The 25757-nt window shown below is 29.2% G+C and overlaps 1 protein-coding gene across 1 annotated transcript in view; it reads left to right on the top strand.

Moving 5' to 3' along the window:
* LOC119615970 (dynein heavy chain 10, axonemal-like) overlaps nt 1–25547 on the top strand; it is a gene marked incomplete at its 3' end in the record, with an annotated part of 55390 nt that extends 29843 nt beyond the window's left edge. The window contains exons 15-28 of the mRNA XM_037972043.1: nt 1673–1865; nt 1925–2212; nt 4803–4910; nt 5024–5196; nt 5267–5856; nt 5917–6078; nt 6136–6244; nt 6308–6390; nt 17389–17680; nt 18718–18876; nt 20616–20768; nt 23789–23921; nt 24384–24469; nt 25413–25547. Coding sequence (XP_037827971.1) covers nt 1673–1865; nt 1925–2212; nt 4803–4910; nt 5024–5196; nt 5267–5856; nt 5917–6078; nt 6136–6244; nt 6308–6390; nt 17389–17680; nt 18718–18876; nt 20616–20768; nt 23789–23921; nt 24384–24469; nt 25413–25547 — 2664 coding nt within the window. The remainder of the gene's footprint in view (nt 1–1672; nt 1866–1924; nt 2213–4802; nt 4911–5023; nt 5197–5266; nt 5857–5916; nt 6079–6135; nt 6245–6307; nt 6391–17388; nt 17681–18717; nt 18877–20615; nt 20769–23788; nt 23922–24383; nt 24470–25412) is intronic.
* Nucleotides 25548–25757: the final 210 nt, after the last annotated feature.

Here is a 25757-nt window from a genome sequence, read left to right as displayed (position 1 = left end):
CATTAACGTTATTTAAGCAGAATTTCATCGTGGTTCTGGTGTTTATATGTGAATTACTGACTTTCAAATTATTTTGTGAAGGGGATTTTGTATGGGGTATAGGGTCAAATAAGATCCGGTCATTACGAAAATCGGAAGTATCATTTAGGCTAACATAGAATTAAGTTATGCCGATTTGTGTAGTGTTACAAGAACATTTATGAGCTCAAAGGCCATTTTTGGGGGGTGCGGTTGTATGAGGGCTAGGTGAAATAATAAACCAATTTTAACCATTTTCAAGAGGCTTCGTCGTTGAAAAGAAACTTTTGTGCCAAATTTTATTTCATATACTATATATATTTTTTTTTGAAAATTGCTATTAAAAGGTTTATATGGACAGACAGATGCTAAATCGATCAGTATACTTTAAGGTAAGTATAAGACCAATATTATTGTCCGTTACATGGACAGACAGGTGCTAAATCGATTAGTATACTTTAAGGTAAGTATAAGACCAATATTATTGTCCGTTACAATCCAATATACCGTGCCCACTAAAGTTGTGTTAGGTATAAAAACATGCACGTAAATTTACAATTCCAAATCAATTTCCCTAAAAAGTTTTCTAAAATTTCTTTCTAAAAAAGTACGCCGGACGGCACACTCTCTAATATATTCCGTATTTTTTGATTTTTTTCCATAAACAACAAACGAACAAATGTTTGTTTGTTCGACCGTATTCTACCCTTTCTCTAAATTTTATGAATGCATTTAGTATAGTACAATAAAACACGATTTTTTCTATATATGTATATATACAGAATTTTTTATTCAGATTACACCCATGCAGTCGGTGTCGGTGGTTTTTGATGATGATATTTGCTGTATTGTTAGTGTTTGTTATTTGTTTTTAAAGATTGAGTTGGATATTCATTCATTCATTGCGAATATTGCTGACGTTGCTACTTCAACAGTTGTAATTGTAATAGTATTGTTTTGTTTCTGGTTTCCTTCTTTTTTTTTGGAGAATTGTATCTTATTGTTACATTTTATACATTGAAGTCATGTATGGACGAACATATTCATATATAAAAACTTACAATTTACGCATACAAACAAACACACAATTTAGCGTTTTCAACAAACATTGCTACAAACAGGAATCGCTTTTTAATTGAAATTGCAATTTTGTTATTTTTTCGCTTATTTTATATGTTTTTTTTTTACAACAGAAACAAAAACTAAAAGAACGAAATAAAATTATTTTTCTGTTACAATGAAACGCGCTAGATGTAGAATGGCAGTCTTATTGTCAGAAATTGGAATGTCTGACAGACTTTCTGACTCACTGATATAAAAATGATTCGACAGCCGGGTTTTCATCGACAAGTCACTTCCACATTGTAATAAAAATTTTGTTTTAAACAAATTTTGCTAAAGAATTATTTCAGTGTATTTGAAATTTTATTTATTATTTTTTTTTTCATTTTTGTTTTAACAATTTGTATATTTCCACTCTGATTCTTTGTTGAGAAAAATTCGCTACATATATAAGAAATTTAAAAACAGAAAATATAATTTATCTTTTGTTCTTGTTTTTTTTTTTTTTTTTTTTGCTAGATGATGAATTAATTTATTGTTTTCCATTTGTATGTTTTATTTTATGATTGCGATGCTTTACTATATATTTTAGATGGAAAACGAACCAAATCTTAAGAATAGTTATCTCAAGCGTAGTGCGTTTAAATCCTACTTTGAATTGGTCAATAAAATGTATACTTATGAAAATAGTCTATTCGAAAGATACTGTTCACAAGCAACGTACATGGTCAATGTGGTTATGAGAAAAAACATCTTAACTATACAAATCTGCAACAAGGATACACGTAAGTTTCACTACTTTTGCCATTCCCATTGCACTTGGTAATACAATTAGTCTTTTTAGTGTCTTATATATCAAATGCTCTGGAAACGATTAAATTGAAAAGGATTAAATCTGTGGATGCCAACGCAAACGCCGCAACAAATGAACAATTTGCTCATGCGGCTCCTACCGGTTTCATACGAAAAATATCCAAGTTCACCGTCATTGCAACAATGATTCAATGGTTTGTAGGCCGCAAAACATCTGCTGATGCACACATTCTGAAGGCAATACAATTTCTAAAACTGATGAAATCAGGGAAAGTTAGGCCCAATGAAAAGGATAAATTTTGTATTAAACAATGTGAATGTATGTATGAAACTTCCAATATAAAACTATTCACTAGACATTACATTTGCTTTAAAAAAAATATTCCTTATAATTTACACTGTGCCTCAAATTTTGGGTCATCGAATCCTTCCCGAATGAAAACAAATGAAAAGGAAAGTAGGAAAACAAAAGATTAATTTTGTAGGCATTTAAATTTTTGTAGGGTATTTTCAAACAAGTAAGAGTTCTATATTCAGCTGTGCCGAATCTTATATACCCTTCACCATGATGTTTTAACACAAACAATCTGTACGAATTTTATTACAAAATATCAAAAATAGCAATTGTAAAACGAAAAAGTACCAGAAGTACCGGCGGTTTATATAAAAATTTAAACTTCGACACCATATGTCGGATAAATTTAAAACTTTAAAGAACATTTCTCACGATCCCTGAAACATATATATTAGACCGACTCACAAAAAATGGTGCTTGAGTTACCCCCCTCAAAACATTCGCTGTTATGTAATATTTTGGATTTAGTGTTGTCCGTTCGTGAGCTGGACAGTTTTCAAGAAAATATTCTATGGGGGACACGATTTTTCATGTTCAATTCAATATTTTACCCAGCTTCAAAAAATCTTTGTTTCGTTTTATGATGGTTCCCAAAATATTTCAAGTCTATCGATGGACGTTCGTGAGCTGGACCGGTTACAAAAAAGTCTCTTTTTAGTAATTTTTTTAAATTCTTCATTTTTTTTAAACAAAGTGGTATCATAAGTGGTATCATTTGAAAGGTTTTTTGAAGCATACATTTTATTTATATTAATGAAAAACATAAGAATTCACATCATTGGAAGCGGCTTTAAAACCCCTTTCAAACTATACCCCATATTGGATATATTGTTCCAAAACAAAACTAAAATTAAAAAAAAAAAAACAGTTCAATAATACATATTTTTAATTTGGTCCAGCTCACGAACGACTTAAAAGATTTTGGGAATCATCATAAAACAAAGCAAGGTAAATTGTGAAAGGGGTAACAAAAACACGTTTTTGCTTTCCATACAGACTGAGTCGATCTAATACACATATTTGAAATTTTTTCATATCAGGTACCATAGTTGCTGAATTTATCGATTACGAACAAAAATTATCCTTTTATTTGCATATATAGATTATAGTTTTAAAATAACGATAAATATTAGAGTATTCAATTATTATGTTTTTTATTCTGTTTATTCGACAAATAATTATTGGCTTAAATCTAGTTTATGCAAGTTTGAGGCATAGTTTCCAAAATCCTAGGGCTGATAAAACTTTATGATCTGAGGCGGTCCATGGTTTCAGAGTTATGACAAACCGGCTATGATGATATTAATGAAAATATCAGTAAGATCTCATATGAATTCCATATACAAATATTTATGAACCCGAAACTCGTAAAATACCTGTCGCCGCCAAATTTATTTATCTTATATTATTGTTCTAAATTAATTTCTACCATTGTTTTTTGTATTATAGTACAGTGCAATCCTCAGTTTTTTCTAATCTTATCTTTTGATCAAAAATAGACTTATTTGGTGCTTTAAAAAAAGGATCTAGTAGTTATATATACTACAAAAATAATTCAAATTATATTTATATGGACAAAATCATCTCATTAATGATTGCATTATTCATTATTATTTATTATTATTTATTTTCAAAAAAAATCAATGAAAATATCTCGAGTTGTTCTTGAGTATCTCTTTTTAGTGGGTTTCAATACTTATACATACATAATGATGATGATTTTTTATTTTTATAAGATATTTTTTATATTGTTACTCAAAATGAAATAAGTAACGTTTTTGTTTTATGACTACGGAAGGGAATAGAGAAAAAATCGTACTGTGATTGAGGAAACATTTAATGGAATTTATTGGTTTCATTGAAGCGAATCCACTAAAAGAACCAACGGCCAAGAAACGAACGAACGAATTAATAGAAGGCCAGCCAAAGATGAAAGACTCAAATGTAAATAATTTTCCATGGTATAGAAAACAAAATAAAGAAATCTATAAAAATTTGATAAATAAACCAACCTAAAATGTATTATAATATAATAATGCTTATTATTACCCTCAACCTACTAAGTTCACAAGATAAAATTACGAAAACGAATCATTGAGTTATTCTTCAAGTAGGTGCTATTCCTTGCATGGCATCTTTTTCCTTTTTGTTGGGACTTACTTAAGTTTACGGCCTAAAGCTTAATAATTTTTTGTTTGTTTTTGTTTCTGTCTCCTTTCGTATTCATTTTCCTCGATATTTAAGGGAAAAGAAACTCAAAGAGTCGCACTCACGTAAAATAAATTTATACACGAAAATACCCTCACTCCTGCTAAATAGGAAAACAATTTCATTGAAATTGCAAAGAGCCTTAAAAAGGGCAATAAAATTAATGATAAGGATTTTATTTAAACCAAATAATATTTAACGTACAAAAACAATCTAATCATCATAACAACAGCAACAAAAACATCCATAATAATAATCATCATCTGTAGCGTCATCAACATAATAACAATCACCATCATCATTACTGAAATAACAAAATCTATTCTTTTCTAAAACAATTCTCCAGTGTTGGTGAAGGCATCCACTCAAGAAGGTTTGCCGACATGGCGTACTCTGGTGGGCGAACGTATATTAATTGAATTTGAAATGCAATTTACTGTCAACTTAACAAGAGGTATGAAAAGCTATATGGGTGGATACTAGATAGCTAGTATTTATGCTAAACAGCTTTAAAGTGGATTTTAATTGGTTTTCATTTTATTCCTCTTCTTTTTAACAAAATTTAAGATATTTTTGAGGTCATGTTTGAAGGACAGCAATTTGAACATTTTGGATTCCAATTACCTTCAGTATTGCGAACTGCAATCATGAAAAAGGAGATGCTATTTAACGACTTTGAAGCCGTTTCGACAGTCATTAACAACTACAATGCCTTGCTAAGTAAGCTCTCGTTATCCGAGGTACTATATTTTACAAATACATTTATTTTTTTACAACAAGATCGATTTTGATGTTTTCAATTATTCTCAGGTGAACTTTTTACGAGATCATCTCTATGAAACCGAAGTAGCTATACAGGTTGGAGTTGGTCGATACGCATGGCAGTCTTTTAACATTAGGAAATATTGTTCCGGTGTAAACACCCTGATGCGTAAACTTCAATCAATTGTTTCCCAAATCAACTACATACGTGATGATATTCGCAATCGTATTGACCGGATTAAAACATTTAATATATTTTTAATCGATGACATCGATAGTTCTACTGAAGACTCCTTACAATTTGACGAGACTGGATCGCCAGGCACAATTGGTGAGGAGGCTGAGCAGTCGGAAAACGAGTCTAAGGTGGAGATAATACGTATAAAAGAGTCTACGGAATCCGTACTGAGTAGTAAAAGGGAATGCGGGATAGCTATTTATCACTGTCAAGGATATATGGAACGTTTAGAACAGTCTAGGACTGAAAAATGTTCTCATATGAAAAAAATCTATGATTCCTTAGGTCCAGTTCTAATTAAGCTAGAAAGTCTAGTCTTGGGTACTTTTACGGGTCGTTCGGAAAAAATGAGAAATTACTATGTCTTCTGGGAAGAGGAGACATACAAGTGTATTTTGGAGTAAGTTAAATATTTATGACCTCCAAAGACTTTAAATTAAATTAAGTTGTTTCCCAAAAGTTTTACATACAAAAATCTGGAATGTTTCTTGGATCGCTTAACTGGAAAAGAGCCCATGTTTGAAGTCAATGCAGTATTGGTTTTATCGGAAATCATGTTGGAGCCAACTTCAAATGAAATTAAGAACATGATAGTACAGGCTGCTAAAGATTTCCTAGAAAGGTAAATATTTGCATTTCGTCAATGATTTAACAACATTTAAATAATGACGTCCAATAGATTAAAAATGTTTACCCGTTGGATGGATGGCACCTGTTTGCCCTGCTCACCTATAGAACATATCGGAGGCACAAAGTACACATTTACATTTTACGAGGATGTTATAAAGGTATTAAAAACTGTATCTTAAAGAAAACAGCACCAAAAGTATCTATCTCTTTCCCATTCATAGATAAAAAATATTGGTGGGCTTCTAGTCAAAGTACAAGAACTAGCAAATCGAGTAGTCGAAGATGCTAAAAAATGTGTTAAAAAGTAAGTTGTAAACATCCCTCCAATAACAAGCTAATGTAAAATCCTTTTTACATATTTTTCCTCACTTTTTTGCTGGGCTACTAAACACTTTTCATATAACATAAAACTTTCAAAAATATTGTTTACAAAACACAAACTGAACACAAAATGTGATTTATTTTCAAAATTGCAACAGTATACACATCGAAAGAATTCTAAGGTACACATTTTTTTTGTTAAAATAAAATACTCTATTTCGATTTTAAGATTATATAATGTTTTATAAATTATGTGGACAAGAAGAACTTATTTGGATATAAAATATTCGATGTAATTTTATATTTGCAAATATAAGAATAAATAATTTAATATGTAAATTCGTAGGATATAGTTATAGGGCACAATTTGACTTTGATCTTAGTTTGCCCGGAAATTTGTGTTTAATTCTTGCTAAAGCTGGAGGTCCACACTACGCGTCTTCGCGGCAAAGCATTTTGTGCTTTTCATACATTCTTTGCATCCTACGCATCAAGTTACATGCTACGCTTCTTAAGCGTAAATTGTTTGCTTTATTTACAAAGAACTTCGCGTTTTTTTTAAGTTTTTATTTATATTTTCCAGGGACCGTAACCGTTATGATTTTTATAATAAAACTCAGAAAATAATAATTATTTTGGATTTTTATTTTTTTTGGTGGAAATAATAATTATTTTCTGATTATTATTTTTTTGGGCAGAAATAAAAATCAAAAAATTATTTTTATTTTTTTTTTTTGCAGTAATAATAATTATTTTTTGATTTTTATATTTTTGACAGAAATAAAAATCATTAAGGTAATATCATTTTTGTTTATTCATTTGTTTGTTAATTCGCTTGATATTTTTCTTTGCTTATTTGTTTATTTGATCTTAGATAGTTTCTTTGTTTGTTTGTTCGTTAGTTTGTTTATTTGTTCGTTCGTCAGTGTCTTTGTTTGTCCGTTTAATTGTTTGTTCGTTAGTCTGTCTGTCTGTTTATTTGTTTGTTCATTATTTTATTTTAATATAAAATAATATAACATATAGATATATTTAGTTATACATTTTATTATTTATAAAATTGTTTTTTTATTTGTTTTTTTTTATCAAGCTAAAATACGAATTACGTATAAAGAAGAAGAGCTATACTTATTTTTTTTTTTTTGTAATTATACATTTTCAATTAGCTAAATAAGACAATGTGTCCTTAAATAAACATGTATTTTATATTTTGTGTACTTATAACAAAAAAATAAACAAACAATTTTATAAATAATAAAATGTATAACTAAATAAATCTGTATTTTATATTATTTCATCTTAAAATAAAATAATGAACAAACAAATAAACAAACAGACAGACTAACGAACAAACAATTAAACAAACAAACAAAGACACTGACGAACGAATAATGATTTTTATTTCTGCCAAAAATATAAAAATCAAAAAATAATTATTATTTCTGCCAAAAAAAAAAAATAAAAATCATTTTTTGATTTTTATTTCTGCCCAAAAAAATAAAAATCAGAAAATAATTATTATTTTTTGCCAAAAAAAATAAAAATTAAAAATTTAAAAAGCATAGCGTTTTATAAAAATATAGCTCAAATCAATAAAAATGGTATCTTTAAAGTTGTTCTCCTATAATTTCTTATATTTGATTTTTTTCTTTAAAAATTCAAAGATAATAATTATTTACGATCCCTGATATTTTCACAATTTAACTCGTTTTAGTTTATTAAAATTGATAAATGCACATTAAAAATAGAATATAAATTGTCAAAATCAGCTGACATGTTCGTGCGCCGCTTATGACGCTTACAAAAGTAGAAAGTAGATCTACTTTAAGCATTCTACGCGTCAAGGCATCCTACGCATTTTTGCTTGTAACTTGTAGCACACAACAACATTGATACTACTTTATTGATAGCCACGTAGAATGCGAAGAAGCGTAGAACGCGTGGTGTGGACCTCCAGCTTAAGAATTGAAAGCAAAAGAGAATTAATGAATTTTCTCTTAGAATGTATAAAAAGTACTTGAAAAGAGAAAACTAAATTTCTCTTTTAAAAAATTGTATTGAAGTTTATTCAAAGAAATTTCTTTTGAAATTAAAATAAAATGGAAAAATACAATCACACATACTATTTTATGAAAATAAATATTTTATAAATTGACCCTAGCTGCCCTATATTTTTTAAATTGACCCTGCAAATTATGACCGTTAAAGTCATTTTTTGAAGGGGGGCCTATATGGAGGGTAGGGTCCATTATGTGATTCAACTTTCCATGAGCCTTGATCGTGTCGAATTAATTCGCTATACAGAAATTTTTAAGCGAGTTATGGAAGTTAAAATAATTTTCTGATGGATTCTTCATATGGATGGTAAAGTCAATCATCGACCGATTCTCATAAAATTTTACAGAAACATTTTAGTTCCTATACGAGCTTTTTTAAGCCAGTTATCTGCGTAATAGCTAGGCAAAATCGTGGATCGATATTGCCCATTTTCAATACCAAACAAACTGCACCAACTAAAAATATTTACAAAATTTTAGTTTTCTAGCTCATCCCGTTGGGACACTATCTTGTTTTCAACAGACGGACGGGCATGTCTAAATCATCTTAGAATATAATAAGGACCCAGAATATATATACTTTTGTGGGTCTCCGACAAATATTTCTATGTGTTGCAAACGGAATGTGGCCTTCGGTAGGTTAGTGGCCTCCGGTAGATTAGTGGTTAGTGTTGAAGTCTGGTAGACCGGAGTTGGTGGGTTCGATTCCCACCTGAAGCATTGCTTAAGGAGCGCACAACAGGCCCGATAGAGGGGTAGGTGTATTTGTTCAGATTTGATGTATTATATACATCCTCCTCTCAAACTAACTAACTAACTACAAACGGAATGACACCCATATTTTTTGATGGTGGTTATAAAAATGTGTAGCATTACAGACCAACACTCTAACAAAGCAAGTTAAGCAAAAGCTTGTAATAAAATTAATTTTTATACCCTTTACCTTCGTGAAAAGGGTATATATAAGTTTGTCATTCCTTATCATCGATATAAAAATTTCAAAAAATATAGGTTTAGTTAAAGAAATATCCGACATTTAATAGCTTCTAAACAGAATCTCCAAGAGCTCTTAGAAATATCTTACAGGAATATGAAAGATAAATTAGCTGTAAGCTATACGAATAGTTTTCTTGTACCTTATAATTCTTTCGAGGTGTGTACATCTTATATTATATAACTGTTTTACACATACATGAAACTCTAAGTGTTGCCGCATGATAAAACCAAACAAACTAACCAGTTCCTAACCAATATAGATACATACATATGCACAACATTGATAGTTTTCTATAATACATATTACCACCATACACGAACGCGTTCCCAGACTCGTTTTCCACAAATGTTTATGTATGACAGTATCTTGACAAATTAAAATTAAAAAAAATTAACTGATATAAAATATCTATAGTAAAACCAAATATAGTACATTTAAGGATTAGGAAAGTCCAGCAACGAAGTGCACATGTAATATTTTCTTTCGTTCATGCAAAAAGTTCTAATTTTTTAAGAAATTTTTAGAGATTGTCTCGGATTTTTTTTTCATATCTCCGTTATATATAGGCTGATTTGGCTGATTTTAAATAGGAAACTTCTCGAATCCATGTCTGATAGAATTATTGAAGATTTAGGGCCCTAATATGTCCGGGGTCTTCTGAAAATTGATTTCAACAGACATACAGACAGACGGATATGGCTTAAGTAATCGACATCGCTATTTATAAAGATCGTGAATATGTATAAACTTTATGGTGTCGGAAAATTTTATTGTGGAAATTACAAACGGAATGAAAAACTTATACATAACCTTCTCAAGAGGTGAAGAGTATAAAAATATAAAATGATAAAAAATAAAGTGTGGTAAAAAGGATCCAGAACATAGAAAAACGAAATCCAAATTTAGAGGAAAAAAAATCAACAAGGATTGAACAAATGTAATCAAAATAAATATTTAATAAATCGAGTATTCTCCAATATTTAATTAAATAGACTACGTATAGCTGTAGTAATGAAAAATCGCTATTTTTGTAGTTAAGAAACATTTTCCTAAAGTAGCAATAAATAAAATTAAAGTTTTTAACTACCAATAATTTGGCAGCAACTGCTACCTAATTGAAGTAGCAATGAGACCAAAATGTTGGTAGCATGGTGAAACTAATAAGGTGAAGTCATTTCAACAGCTGATTGTTTTTTTGTTCATGGAAATTTAGCCCGATGCTGTCAAATTCCATATAAACAAATTCTTTCTCAAAACTGACGCTGTCAAACTCCATATATAAAATTTTTTATGAATTTGACGCAAAATGAAATGACTTCACCTTATAATCTATTTGCATGAAAAATAAAAATTTTATTGAAATTCGAAAAAATAAACGAAATTACAAATTCAGAAAAAAAAAGGCACAAGTAAGCAGCGGGAAAAAATACTAGGACTTCGATTCGTGAGCCTTCTAAAATACATATTTACATATTATAAAGATGCGATACTCATTTCGCATGAGATATTCCAAGAGGACTTTGCTTCCTCTTCTAAAAGGATTCATTAAAGGTTTGTGTATCAAATTTTGTATGAAAATTCACGTTATAAAACATTTATAAATTGAAATAAATACGTCAATATGGCTATTAATGTAATTTCCTATGAGGACATTCTACAGATCCATCGTCTGAAGATCTTCTAATAAGCCTTAGCGCAACATTTTTTAAAAACTGAACATTAAAAAGCATTATACCATTTAAAAAGCTTTATAAGTATGTATTATAATAAAATAAGCACTCACCTTATTTAACACTTCTTTTTTCCTTGTTTCCTTTCCGCAAACAGCTTCAATTACTCTTTTTTACAAATTTTCAATTTGCTTATACATTTATTTTCACAACATTGTTCGTTATATTTTCTTCTAATTTATAGATTTTTCATTTGCTTGTTATATTTATTTTCTATATTTTTCTCAGCTTTTTAATATGCTCTTTTATTTATTTTAATAACTTTTTTTATTTTCTCATTATTTTAGCTTTTTTCTTTAAAAGATCAACATTTTATTTCCTTCACTACATTTGAAAGCTTATTGCTTATTAAATACTCACTTATTTTCTTATTTCCTTTGCTAGCTTTATAAAAGCTTTTTTCCTCTTCTTTGCTTCTCACAAAGTTTTATTCACTTCTCCCTTTACCAACTGTTGCACTTAACACATTACCCGCACATCCATACTAACATACATATTTATTAACAACGTATAGCCAAACTAAACAATGCCACACTATTTTCACTAATTTATACGTTATTTTTTAACAATATTTTTACACAGAAATATTAACAAACATTCAAATTTTATATTTATGCAAAATAATTAACAATTTATTAACTTTTAACCGGATTTATTACTTAATTAAACGACCACTAATCACCAAACAACCGAACACTTGCGAAGTTTCTAGAAAACTAAAAGAGAAAAATGCAAGTTATACTGTTGCTATTGTTGTTGTTGTTGTTCCTGTCATTTTGTACTAAATTGTATGCGTATATAGATTAGGAGAACAATGTTAAGTAGAAGAGTTTTTAGTGATGGTCAAACTAGGGTTCTAAAAATCGACTTTAAAATAATAGAAAAATCGACTTTTTTGTCGGAAAAAGTCGAAAATCAAAGTCGACTTTTTTGTCCCAATGAAGTCAAAAAGTCCACTATCTTGCAAGAAAAAGTCGAAGAATCGATTATGCAAATAAAAGTCGAAAAAAACTGATAAGTCGAAAATTTTAATTTTTTTCCATATTTCTGCTTCAAGTATAATAAAAAGTTAGTTTTTCGTGTTTTTTAATATAACACCATCCGACACTCAAAATTAGACACAAACCGGATGATATGCGTCTGAAACTATAAATTTAATGGAGAAAAACTGAGTTTTTAGTTTTTCATAATCCTGTGTCCTTTTTAAAGGACTTCAAAGTTTTAAAAAGTAAATTTCAAAAAAATATTTTCATATACTTCTACTGATCAAACAATGTCAAATTTGATGTCAAGCGAAAAAGGAATAATATTTTGTGTTATTTTTATTTTACTCTGTCAGGATCAACAGATATAAAAAATGTCTTTCAAAAATTGTTTAAAATAATTATACTGAAAATCTAAATAGATATGGAAGGATACAAATTTTAAAAGACATTTTTGGCATCTTTTTGACAGGATAAAAAAATAATACCAAATATTTCCCAAATCTTGTTCGCTTACTTAATATTCTTTGATCAGTAAAAGTATTTTAAAATATTTTAATTTTTAAAACTTTGAAGTCCTTTATAGGTGATTTTAAGAAATTTTAAAGGTGAGTCCCACGATTCGGCTCTCAGTGCCCCGTTTCTGTAATTCTCGCATCGAGAAAATCTGTCGAAAAATTCATGATCATCTTGTGTAAAACAGAAAGAAAGAAATTTTCTTATTAAATTTTAAAAATAATCAGAGTCACAGAGTAAAAACTGGAAGACTACTATATTTTAAGTTTTTTTCGCGATTCGAGAAAATTACAGAAACGAGGTACAGGTTTCATATGCCCAAAAAATGGTTAATAAACCCATTTTTTAATTTGAAACATTCGAGTATAACATCTTTTTAAAAGCTTTTATTTAACTTGCTTTGTTAGTTTGTAATGGTACAATTTTTTAACAGAATTTTCGACCAGTTCCCGTAGCCCAATTTAGTGAAAAATTGGTACACATAAAGATACCTGAATCATGCTATTACTTAGATCATTTAACCCTTTCACGCACAAAACTAAACCGCTGGACTTGGATATGACTTCGCCACACACTTTATTTTGCCGTACATTTATTGATAATTTTTGATGAAAAATGGAAAAAGCGTTTTCGAAGGATATCGCAGGATATTATCCTTTTTAGCATGTAGTGACATCGAATTCTAAAAAATAACTTATTTTCTTTGGAAATAACCATTTACCGTAGCTGTGAACTCAAAATTATGCTCAAAATAGAGAAAATTTTAAAAAATCTTGAGACACTGTTGTCCCGTATACGTGAAAGAGTTAAAAAATGTCAATTTAATAAACACTTTCAACGAATAAAAATTTAAATTTCCTGTGCTGCATTTCTCTTTTATTAGTTTATGAAGTAAAAATGTTCTTACAGGGTAATTCCATAGACATTTCGACCACATCAAATTTTCATCCCTTTCGATTTAGTTTCTTTCAATGCCTTATAAATTGGATCCTTAACTCATTCGGTTCATATTTTATGTTCCTCTAAAGTAGGGCATCTCGGGTATTTTGATGACTGAATAACTTTGGAACCAGTAATCCGATTTTAACAAATGATGTTTCGTTCGACAGGTCTTCGGATAAAGGATATTTTGTTTTTCTTAATTTTTTTACGACAAATAGACAAACTTATTGTTATTACTATGTAAAAATTTTAGAATGGGATCCCAATGGGTTTGGAAGTTATAGGAGTTTTTATATAGCTACATTTACAATTTCAATAGGAAATTAGTGCTTTTTATTAATTTTAACACATTTATAGTCTAGTAAATTAAGGTTTTAATACCGAATAAAGTAAAAATTGCCACATACCATAAAATTAATGTTATAAATATGATGGTGAATAATATCTGATATCATGTCTTATATAATTGAAATATTGGAGGTCATAGGTCAAAATAATAAATTTTTTTGCAATATCTCCTTTTGTATACATCCTATGGATTTATGAGTCGTTACAAAATTTGTAGAGAATCAAATTTACGGAATCAGACAATTTTTTCCTATTATCATCAGTTTTGGAGTTATAGTCATTTTTCGTTCATTTAATATATCGTCACCTAAAACCCAAACGGCCCTATCTAACATTTTTAAAATTTTACAGGAGAAGCAAAAAACTATTTAAATTGAAAAGTTTGTTTCTATCAACGCGATTTATTTGTAGTAAATAAACAAATTGTTTAATAGTGAAACCTATCATTTGTTATGATAGTTGACAATGGCGTATATAAAAATGGATAAATTGGACTTTTTACCTTTAATATTTAAATGTTGATAGATAGGGCCTTTTGTTTTCTGTCAATAAAATCGATAATTATGGTCAAAGGAGTCCAATTTTTGGTGTAGACATTTGTTTTGATGCAATACATTAGAATCACCAAAATCGATTTTGAATTTTTGGTTAGTTAGGGCCGTTTGCATTTCAGGTGACGATATGTTTTTCCCAACGCCGTCATAATTCCTCCTTAGCATCTTGCTCTTAATCTATTTACGCACTTTTTATTATTACGCCCTCTCTACAACAAAATAAAATAACAACAAACACTTTACATATTTGTATATAATTTAGTACAAATCATACAATGACAGCAGAAAAAAAACAATAGCAATAGAATCATTTTTTCTTTCAGTTTTCTAGAAATTTCGCAAGTGTTCAGTTGTTTGGTGATTAGTGTTCGTTTAATTAATGAATCCGGTTAAAAGTTAATAAATTGTTAATATTTTTGCATAAATATGAAATTTAAACGTTTGTTAATCGTTGTATGTAAAAATATTGTTAAAAAGTAACTTGTAAATAGTAAAAATAGTGTAGCAAAACTGTTTGGAAAAAGATAAAATGCAGAGCCGTGGTGCTTTAGTTGGGCCATTCGTTGTTAATACGTATGAGTTGGTGTGCGGGTATGAGAGTGTGTTATGTTCATTGGTTAGTTGGTTGGTTGGAAAGTGGAAAAAAGGTTGTTAATGAGAAAAGAAAAGCTTTTATAAGTTTTGTAAAGAAAAATGAAGAAGTAAAATAATTTCATATAAGTAAAAGCTTTCAATTATAGCAAAGGAAATGAGAAGGAAATCAAGTGTAGATCTTTGTAAGAAAAAAAGCTAAGAAAATAAAATAAGTTGTGAAAATAAATAAAAAAGCTTTCAAATAGAGGAAAAAATAAAAATAAATAAAAAGCTAATCAAAAGTTTGTGAAAAAGAGGAAATAAAATTGTTGGCGAAAAGGAAAGAAGTGTTAAATAAGGTGAGTGATTTTTGATATTTTATATGTATGTAATTCAAAACATTTAAAAAGGATTCTGGTTTTTAAATACTATTAATTTTTAATTAATATTAATTTAAGAAAATTTTGTTCAAAATTAAAAAAAATTACAGTCGAATAAATAGCAAAAAATGCACATTTGCACAAATGGCTATCTGTATTATTTTGAAGTGAAAATTTAGTTTAAAATTATCAGTTCAAATAGGCGATCAAATGCATCAGTGTTGTGGAAGTAAAATCCCATACAATTTGTGACAAATTCAATGTAAAGTCGAAAATGCAAAGATTGCACAGTTTGCGAGGCTTTTGAACATTTATATGAAAACCCTTATTATGTTTCCCCATAAAATATTTATTACAATTCATAATAAAATGTTATTGGAAATTTATGAAAATTTGTCAAATAGATAAATTCCAATATTATAGTTTGAAACAAATACCATTATGGAAATCCGAAAATCAGTGTTAATATACATAACTAGACTACAAGAAGCTGTAGAAATAAACAATCACTACTTTTGTAGTTAAAAAATGTTCCAAAGCTAGCAGTAAATCATTTACTATTACTATTGGTAGCAATAGTTACAGTAGTAGATAAAAAATAAAAATTTTAATGGCAGTAGTACAGTCATTGGTATTTAAATGTTTCAATGTAGCTATTGAAAACTTCAAATTGTAGCAGTAAACATTTTCTCGAAGTAAATAAAATTATATTTTCCAACTACCAAAAATTTCGTAGCCACTGTTACCAAAATTAAAAAGTATTGCTATTAAAGGTTTGTGTATCTAATTTTGTATGAAAATTTGCTTTATAAAACTTTTATAAGTTCTAATGAATAATTTCCAATGAGGACAGTTACAAAGCCTTCGGAAGACTATCTGCCGCCCTTTTTAAAGAAGCATTCTATTAACATGTAAAATAGAAACGACCTCGTGCTATATGTTTATTTGTTACTTTGTTTTTAACTGCTATCGTCAACTCATCAAAAGTAGGAATAAAATTATCTAATTGTAGTTTATGTTTAATAACTATTGTTACTTCTTGTTACTACCGCTATATTTTCAGATTTTAAATTCTTTTTGCACTGTCAATGTTGAAATGATCTGTATTTTATATAGCGCTGTATTCTTCACATCATAACTCAAAATCCGGGGTAGACATACGTATAAATGCATAATAAAATGATTACTTAACCACTACAAAATATTTAATATATATTTAATTTTAACATATTTAATGCTCATAAATACTGCATTGTGGTTTGCCCATGTGTAAAGAGGAAGTGCTATCGAGTGAAGGTCCACCAGGAGAGTAGTCAGGGGTCTGTAAAATAGCACACCTCGGGTATGTTACATATATTTTTAAAGCGATCCTATATCTTCGTTTCGACAACACTTCCTCTTTACGCATGTAAAATTTCATTTGAATTATAAAAAATAAAACAAAATTCAAAAACGATACAAGATTTTCTTATCACAAAAATATTGAAAATTCCGTTGAAATAATCTTAAATCTCGGTGAATGGATGTCAGTCATATATGTTTCATTCCATGAGCAAACAAAAAGTATTAATTTGTAAACTAGTGTAACTTTTTAAGATAGAGAAATTGTAAAACAATTATAAAAATGCAAAAAATAATAATTAAGTTTTTTTAATCACAATTGAGTTTATTTTCTATCAGAAACTTCCTCGATGTACATATTTTCTGATGTACATACATATGTAAGCAATCTTTTAATTTTTGTGACAGAATGCATTCAGCATTCTACTACAGGATATTTACATATCTAACCATAAAATTGTAGCTACTAAATAAATATATTTTTTTCGATTTCTGTTATAATTTCTGTTCAATATCATTTTCTTACAGTCACATTTGCATTTTCTTCTTTCTATTTATAGATTTAGAAAGTATTACAATCTGTGGGCATTCGATAAGGAAACAATTTGTGAAAAATATGTGAATCGTGGTGTGCCACTTGTGCAGCTTGACGAAAAATTTACATTTTATGCAAATATCATGGACGAGCTGCAGCATTTGCCAACACATTACGACGTCCAATGTATACGCATAAATTTAAAACCATTGCTGGACACTATTTGCCAACATGCTCAGCAATGGCGTACTAAGTTGGGTGAAAAGTTGGCAGAAAGAACTATTGCCAATATGGATAAAATGCGATTTGAAATCAAAGTAAGTATCTGAATTCAAACAGTACAAAAGTCGTCTTGTAGAACGATACAAAAACTTATAGCTCTATAATGAAAAATTGTTGCAATGCAAAATAGTAAGAATGAAATGGTATGACAAGTTTTACTTATTTTTTATTTAATTTTCTTTTTTCATTGACATAGTACTGCTCGTAAGAATAGAAAGAGAAAGAGCGTAAAAACACTTTTAACTATTTTACAGGAGAGGCAAAAAACTGAATAAAATGAAAACTATTGTTGGTTTAAAAACGACAGTTTCTTACTAGTATTGTATCCCAATATCAGTAACAACGTTTGAATATAACTGTACCGCCAGGCATTGTCTACTATGTTGCTTTTTAGGACTGTGGAAATTACAAATTTGTTGTTACGCCCTTTTTAATTTTGTCGATTTTAAATTTTTTGGTTGTTACGCCTTTTTGCACTTCAGTTGATGATATGTACTTATGTATATTCTTCCGATACGATTTGTTGAAAGAACGAATATTGTGTATAACAGCCGTTATACACAATATTCTTGTTCCGTGTAATATCAAGATTGTATTAAACGTTCTATCTCTAATAATAAATCTTGAGATAATGTTTACAAAACGTTAGTGAAAACAGTTTAACTAATGAAGCACATTTTAAATTAATTGTCTTTAAATATTAATTAAAAGTAACTGGACCCAGTAGTATATTTTTTATTCATTACATTTAGATCACGGAATTTTTATGACTTTTTTGAGAACAATATTTTTTTAATAAAATAAAACAGTGAAAATTATTGAAATGTCTATTGTAATTATGTGATATTGGACAGATGTCCATCACTTCACGCATACAAATGTCGATTTCCCGATCAAAATTTATTATTTGATCTATGTCATTAGATCTTATTATGGTCCAATCCTCACAGAATTTGTAAAAATGATTCATTATTTAGGTACAAGAAACTTTTGAATTTGATGACAAAATTGTAAAAACATAACAGATGTATGGAAAAATTTATAAAAATTAAAATGTTTTATTTCTAAACAGGTTCTTAGTGAAAATCTAAACAAAGCCACAAAGGAACTATATGATTTCAAGTTGGTGATGCAAACTATTGCAACAATTCAATCGACAACACTCACCCACGAAATTACTATACGAGAAATACAGGAGACATATACAGTGCTAAGTGAACATAACATCAATGTAAGTATGAAAAAGTAGAAAGTATTGTCGGATATCGCCAATATGATTCCCTACACCATTCATCATTAATGCATTTTATCATAAAATATAATACAAAACATATCCTAAATATACATGCAATTAAAAGTTATATGAAAATAACTAATTTGATTGATTTAAAAAAATGTTAACAATTTTCTTATTGAAACTAATTCCTTGAATAAATGTGATATACATATGTATGTATGGGTCAATTATGGACCAATCCTAATATGTTAGTTATGTATAGTTTCATTCTAATGCTAATGTAGAAGGGGCTAATTTATTACGAAAATTATTACAGTACACAATATTGAATAAAATTGTACACAATTTGAATATTCAAATAAAAATAGATGATTCCTATGTACATATTTTCACCTGCTGAATTCAAAAATCATTATGAAAGTTTCCAGTTAGCTCTGGTTTCCGAGATATTGCGTTTTTTGTGAAAACGGTATTTACTATATTTATTACTTAATTTTTCATAACTAAAGGACACGTTTACATATAAAAATTTTTTACTGAACATTCTTTCAATGGAATTTAACAAAAATATACACGGATAATGAATTCCCACTATCCCTTAAGTATCAAAAAGTTCACAAATGTTCATTTAAAAAAGTGCAGACTTCAAAGAAAAACACAAGATTTATATTTCTTTTAATTTTGATGTCAAGTTAAATCCTCATTTTATATATTTTTCGTATTGTTGTCATAAAAAGCCATGTTGGAAACATTGGCTTTAAATGTCCCACTCATCTTATAATTTCGAGCTGTATAAACTCTTTACCAAAGTTCTTAGTGAGTTTAAAGTCAAAATATGATAATATATTTACATATGTATGTATACATATGTACATACAACATGTAAATTAGACCAACCCACTTTTTATGAAGAACATAAAACATTGATTTCCAAACTCTATTGGGTATAATGTAGTTATTTTTGAAATTGTAGTATTTTTAAGATAGTATTTATTGAAAGAAAATTAAGAAAATTACAAAAATCAATCCTTTCAACGAATATAAAAAACAGGTCATATTTTTAGAGGGATAACAAAATCACTATATGAGAGTCTGTCTAATGTACATACAAATGTTGTACATAAAAAATAATATTTTTATTTCAAACTACTTGTCGCATGCAAAGTTCAACATAAATTGTATACATAGCATTTGAAGCCATCCTCATGCTTACTGCTACTACATGGACAACAAAACCAAACTAAAAAATATATTAAAATCACAAACACACAGATGAGACTCTTGATTTCCCAGTTTATATATGTATGTACATACATAGATGCATGCATTTTGAAATGTTAGAGCGGCTACTTACAACTGTCCACACCCGGCTTTAAAGGATAAAGAGTTTTTGATTGTGTTTCTGTTCTTCTTATTTTGTGTCTGTTGCAACTATTTGCGTATATGTAGTATGTCAGTGTGTATGTACAAATTTTTAAGTCTGTATACTCAAGTTAAGTTAAAGTTGATAATATTTATTTAAACAATTTTTTTTTTCTAATATCCACTCTTACTTACGAAAAATTAAGATGTGTAATCAGTACTCAGCAGTACTCATATGTACATACATATGTATATTTATATATATAGATTTTAGCGAAAAATCACAATCTTTTAAGAATAATATAAAAAGATATTTTAGCTATTTTTTCAGAAACTTTATTTTCTCTTTTAATAATTTATGGTGCTTTCAGTTTAATTTCGAAGACATGCTCATGGCACATCATTTGGAGAAACGATGGACGCGTTTATATCGTTCATCACTGTACCGTTTGGATAAGTTGCAGCCGATTAAACAGAAATTTGCCGATATGACATCAGTAGAAATATCTGGATTTTGGAAAGAGGTACGTACGTATTTGTAATATTACTTTCTTGATTTTATAATTGTAATATTGTTACCACAAAGTACAAACATACTTACATAAATATTTATGTATAATTGTTGGTATTATTTTATTAATATATATAATGATAAATAAGTCTGAAAGTATACAGCGTTTAAAAACTATTTTATACGACTTTATGCGTTTTGCTTTGATTCCGTTCAGATTTTTTCCTTCTTTATTTGCAATTTCAATACAATAGGAATTTAATTGGATTTTATTTTATTTTCTATAGTTAGTCAGACATACAGGCAGCAAATACTACCACCCAAACCTATTGCATTTGTAAAACAAATCATTATATGTATAATACTCATTCTATCTTTAACCCTCTACCCCCACTATTAATACTGTCAATTATATAAAGAAGCAATAGTGTGGTTTCCGTAGTTCCTGTGTTCTCTACATTCATATTGTTGATGTTTTTCCATTCCCATTCTCTAAATAAGTAATTCAGCGCACAGTGGTTTAGAAACTTTTATTTTTGGAAATAAGTCGGTATCTCTGGAACTATTGGATATATCGCAATGAAATTTCCCATGTTTGGAGCTGAGATGTTTTCGGGTCGATTGACAGAATGGGGGCTAGTGGGTAGGCCCTCATAGTCGATCATCTGGGTTTTATTTTTTAAATCGCCAAAAATCCATTTATGATCTGAAATTTAAAATTGAGAAAATAAATTTCTAAATAAAAGAAGAACAACTTTTCAACAGTTATTTTGTTCCTATAAAAAGATAGACGCATCCAAAGTTGCAACATGTAAACTCTAATTTTTTTTTTTTTTTCCAAAAAAGTCTTCTATAGAAACAAATTTTCTTCAAGACTAAATACAAATTATATATGATCCGGAAAGAGAACTTAATTTAGAATAAATAAAAATAGAATAAATAAAAAATGTATAAAACGAAAAAAAAAAAAACGATCCTAACAACGGGCTCATATTTATATAACCATATATGTTCCATAAATATATACATACTATAACGTATTTGCTTCAATAATCTGGTGGACTGCTTTGGACAAAAAGTGTAATATCAAACTATTAGAGGGAGTTCAGCGTACATGCTGCTTGGGTATAAGTGGTGCCAAGTATATTACTTCAACCAAAGCTCTAGAAACGTTGCTAGATATTCCACCCATTGAAACATGTTTAAGATATGAAGCGGCGCTTATAGCCGAACGGCTCTTTACTTTAGGCGAACCGGCGCCCACAGCCCTTAATATATTTACCGACAGCCACAAAGATGCTATGGGGTGACCCTGATGAGAACAAAGTTAGTATGATGGTATTCCGTATTCTAAGTGGACGCACTGGATTACGAGCACATCTATACAAAATTGGCCATGCGGATTGAGACGAATGTAGAGCATGAGGAGAGGACAGTGAAACTCTGGAGCACTTTCTTTGCCACTGTCAGGCATTCGTCGCAGTTAGATCCACATATCCTGGAAGTGATGTGATTCCTGACTAACACTGATTGGAAAATTCTTAGGAATTACGTTCAGGAAACTGAGTTTTTGAATTTGAAAAATAATATACTAACCCCCCATTTCACCACCTCCAGTTATCGTTTAACTGGTAGTTATTCTTCCAGTTAAGACAATTTTTGTATGAGAACTGTCAATATATCTTAAAGTTAAAAAATAACTAATAAATGTGAAAATGGGGGTTAGTGAACTATTTTTTTAATGAAAAGGAACGCACAACACATTAGAGTGTCCCGAGGAACAGCCTTTTAAAAAATTCCATGTAGGAATACCTATCTAATGTAATGAACACAAGAAAAATAAAAAATATTTTTTTCGAATGGTCCTCAGTTCCCTACCAGCGATTTAAAATTTTGACCCCAGTATAATTTGTTTTTTTGCGGACCAGAAATACTTTAACAAAAATATTATAGTTATTCCAGCAATAAGTTCAAAATTACGGAATTTTGGAGAACCATTTCGAAAAGATTGCGGAAAATTTTTTTTTATCTGAGAAAATATAACAATTAGAGTCCTCAAATATTGTCGGAGCCACTTTAATGTATATACGATTATTTAGGACAAAAAGTGGCCGAACCAGGAGCGGGGGGCGTAGCACCCCCCATACTAATTCAATACAAAAATTCGTTTATCTTGGAAACTATTATTAGAATGTTAAAATTTTGCACAAAGAACTCTAACCTCAAAAAATAAACCTTTGGCCCCTTTGAATTGTAGAGCTCAAAAGTTTTAGAGAACCAAAGTTTGGCATTTTCTGACAATATTTAAGTTATAGTGTTTAAATATTAGTTGTAAAATAAACTGCATAAAAAAATATTACCAAAAATAATTTATGTTTTTACTTTTAAATTTATCCTAAATTCAGCAAAGAATTTAAGTGTATATTTAACCCTCCATAACATTTTTTCTAAGTAAAGTGTCGATTTTACCTACCCACAAAAACCGCGTGGCAATCCCATCAAAGGTTATATATTTTTGACCGCCTTATGGTAGAATAGCCCACTGTGCACCGCATCCTTATCCGTTTTTGTTAAACTTTTCATAAAAGCAGTACCATATAGAAAAGGAATGCATTTTTTGCTCCGTAGACTACTATTCCGTTCTTGCTTTTCGCTTCGTTTCCATACCAGTTATACAACAATAAAAAATAAAACTTTCTTTCAAGTTGTTGATACCAAGAAAAACGAATTAACTTAAAGTGTTTATTATACGCATTAAGATCGACAATCACATCTGCTACTTGTGCAGTTTTCTATTTTTTTCTTCCTCTATTTTGAAAAAAAAAAATAGCAACATGGCTTTTCGCTCTTAAGGCAAATTATTATATGATTATTACATCGGCTGCATTTTTTAACCCACTTATACATAGTTTTAGGTCATAGTATATCGCTCTTATTTCCTGTTATCAATTGAAGCCCAAAATTCTACAATTGAATTATTTTAATTTGTTTGAAATACATACATAACTTAATATGTAACTTTTGTCTTTTTAGCTTCAAGAATTTATTATTGACTTTGAAAAAAATGGACCAGGATCAGTGACTGGGGATTTAGATCGAGGCTCAAAGCTGATGGAGTCTTATGGTCAGAAAATACATGAATTTGATGCAAGACGACAAGAACTGGGTAAGATAGACCGTTCGATGAACTGTAAAATACTTTAAAACTTATTTAAATTTAATATTGGAATATTTTCGTTTTGAATTATAAGTTAGTTACTTTGAAAGGATACATATGTCTCATGAAATCCGAAAAAATACACCTAAGTAAAAAATTAACTCCCTTCAACAAAATTTGTTCCAAATAATCATTGCTTAACTCGAAACAATGTACGTTTTCATTGTATAAAAAAAGTATTAAAGAATTTGTAAAAAATACAGTTTTTAAGCAACTTTATATAATTTCAACCTTTAACATACGCCTATTCTTTACTGACCAATATTCATTTGAATTGAGTGCGTGCATTTACATACGTAAATGAGAAAAAGTAGCAAAACTTTTTTATTACTTTTAATTGTATTTACTCATTCTATTTTTCTTCTTTATAATCCCTTCTGTTCTTTATTTTCTTTTTGTTTTGTGTTTTAGCCAACGCTGAGAAACTTTTTGATATGCCCATGCAAGATTACAATGAATTTTCACGTATTAAAGACGACTACGAAGGCATGCAAATTGTGAGTTAAGAACAACTAAATACCACTTTCAGTAGAACTTCTGTTAGAACTCACATTTATACTACTACTACTGCGGATAGTACAAATAAATGAATTCGACAAGGACTGTGGGGAAAATGTTCATAAAAATTTTTTCCTATTTAGCACACAGATAAAGTTTAATTTTTCAATTAAATTATTTGTGTAGCTGTTGAGTAAACTTCCTTTCAATCTTTGGATACGTCGTCCCCTTGTCCACCGTCCTTCCCCCCTTATTGTTGTGGAAGGAAAGCAAAAGATATGAAGGAAAAGCTAAACATCCCAGGAAAAACTTACATTGAAAAGTAATGAGTTAAATAGCTAATAAAACCTCTTTTCACTACTTCTTCATTAGCATTTTAAGTCATTATTTTAACACGGTGATGTCATTGGAGGCAAGTACTTCTACGCATGCTTACAAATAGGGACTTAAAGAAGTACTTGCAATTTCCCTTACAAAACAGTTGTTGAGTAAGTTGTTTTGTTTTTTAATAATAAAAAGAGCCAGCTAGAATACGAACCAGGGGCTTCGGTTTGTTAGTCAAATGTTCTACACACTGCACCACTGCTTAGCTATTTTATTGCGCGTCAAATAATGGTTTTCACAAACAAAACTAATTTTTTTTTTATTTTTTTAAAACACAATTCTTAAAACGCAATTAAATAAAATGTGCAAACAAAATGACAAAGCCGAAAATAAAGTACTTCTATATCAGATTATAAGAAAGTCGTTACTAGAGTACTTCTATGTAATGCAGACGGTAAGTAATAGTCATTGAAAAGTAAGTGGTTATGGAAGTACAACCCATTACCGAGTTTTTGCTGGGATAATATAAGAGTAACCTCCTGAAGTTGATTGAATATCACCTTTGCATTTCTTGTTTTTCTTATTCATTTAATTCACTTTTCTTGTTGTTTTTCTTAGGTTTACAAATTATACAAAAGCCAAAAAGCAGCTCGTGAAGGATGGTCGAAAACTTTGTGGGCCGATTTGGATCCTTCCGTATTGACTGAGGGTGTAGAGAGCTTCTTGAAAGAATTTCGTAAACTATCCAAACAGGTAAGAAGAATGAATTGGCACCAAATATTATCATCCAAGGACTGTGTTTATGGGTGTTGGAAACTATGTACATACATATGTATATATATGATGATGTTGACGTGAATAGTTGTCGATGGACTTAAATGATTTTTGATGCCAATAAAACTTTAGTAATTAGTTTATAAAATGAAAATGGCTAAAGTTTTAACCAAATCTCCGCAAAGAGTA

This window comes from Lucilia sericata, unplaced genomic scaffold (genome assembly GCF_015586225.1).
Source record: "Lucilia sericata isolate MDLA Ls3-8-SP2 unplaced genomic scaffold, ASM1558622v1 Contig000051F_arrow, whole genome shotgun sequence".
NCBI lineage: Eukaryota > Metazoa > Arthropoda > Insecta > Diptera > Calliphoridae > Lucilia > Lucilia sericata.
This window is presented reverse-complemented; position numbering and strand designations above follow the sequence as displayed.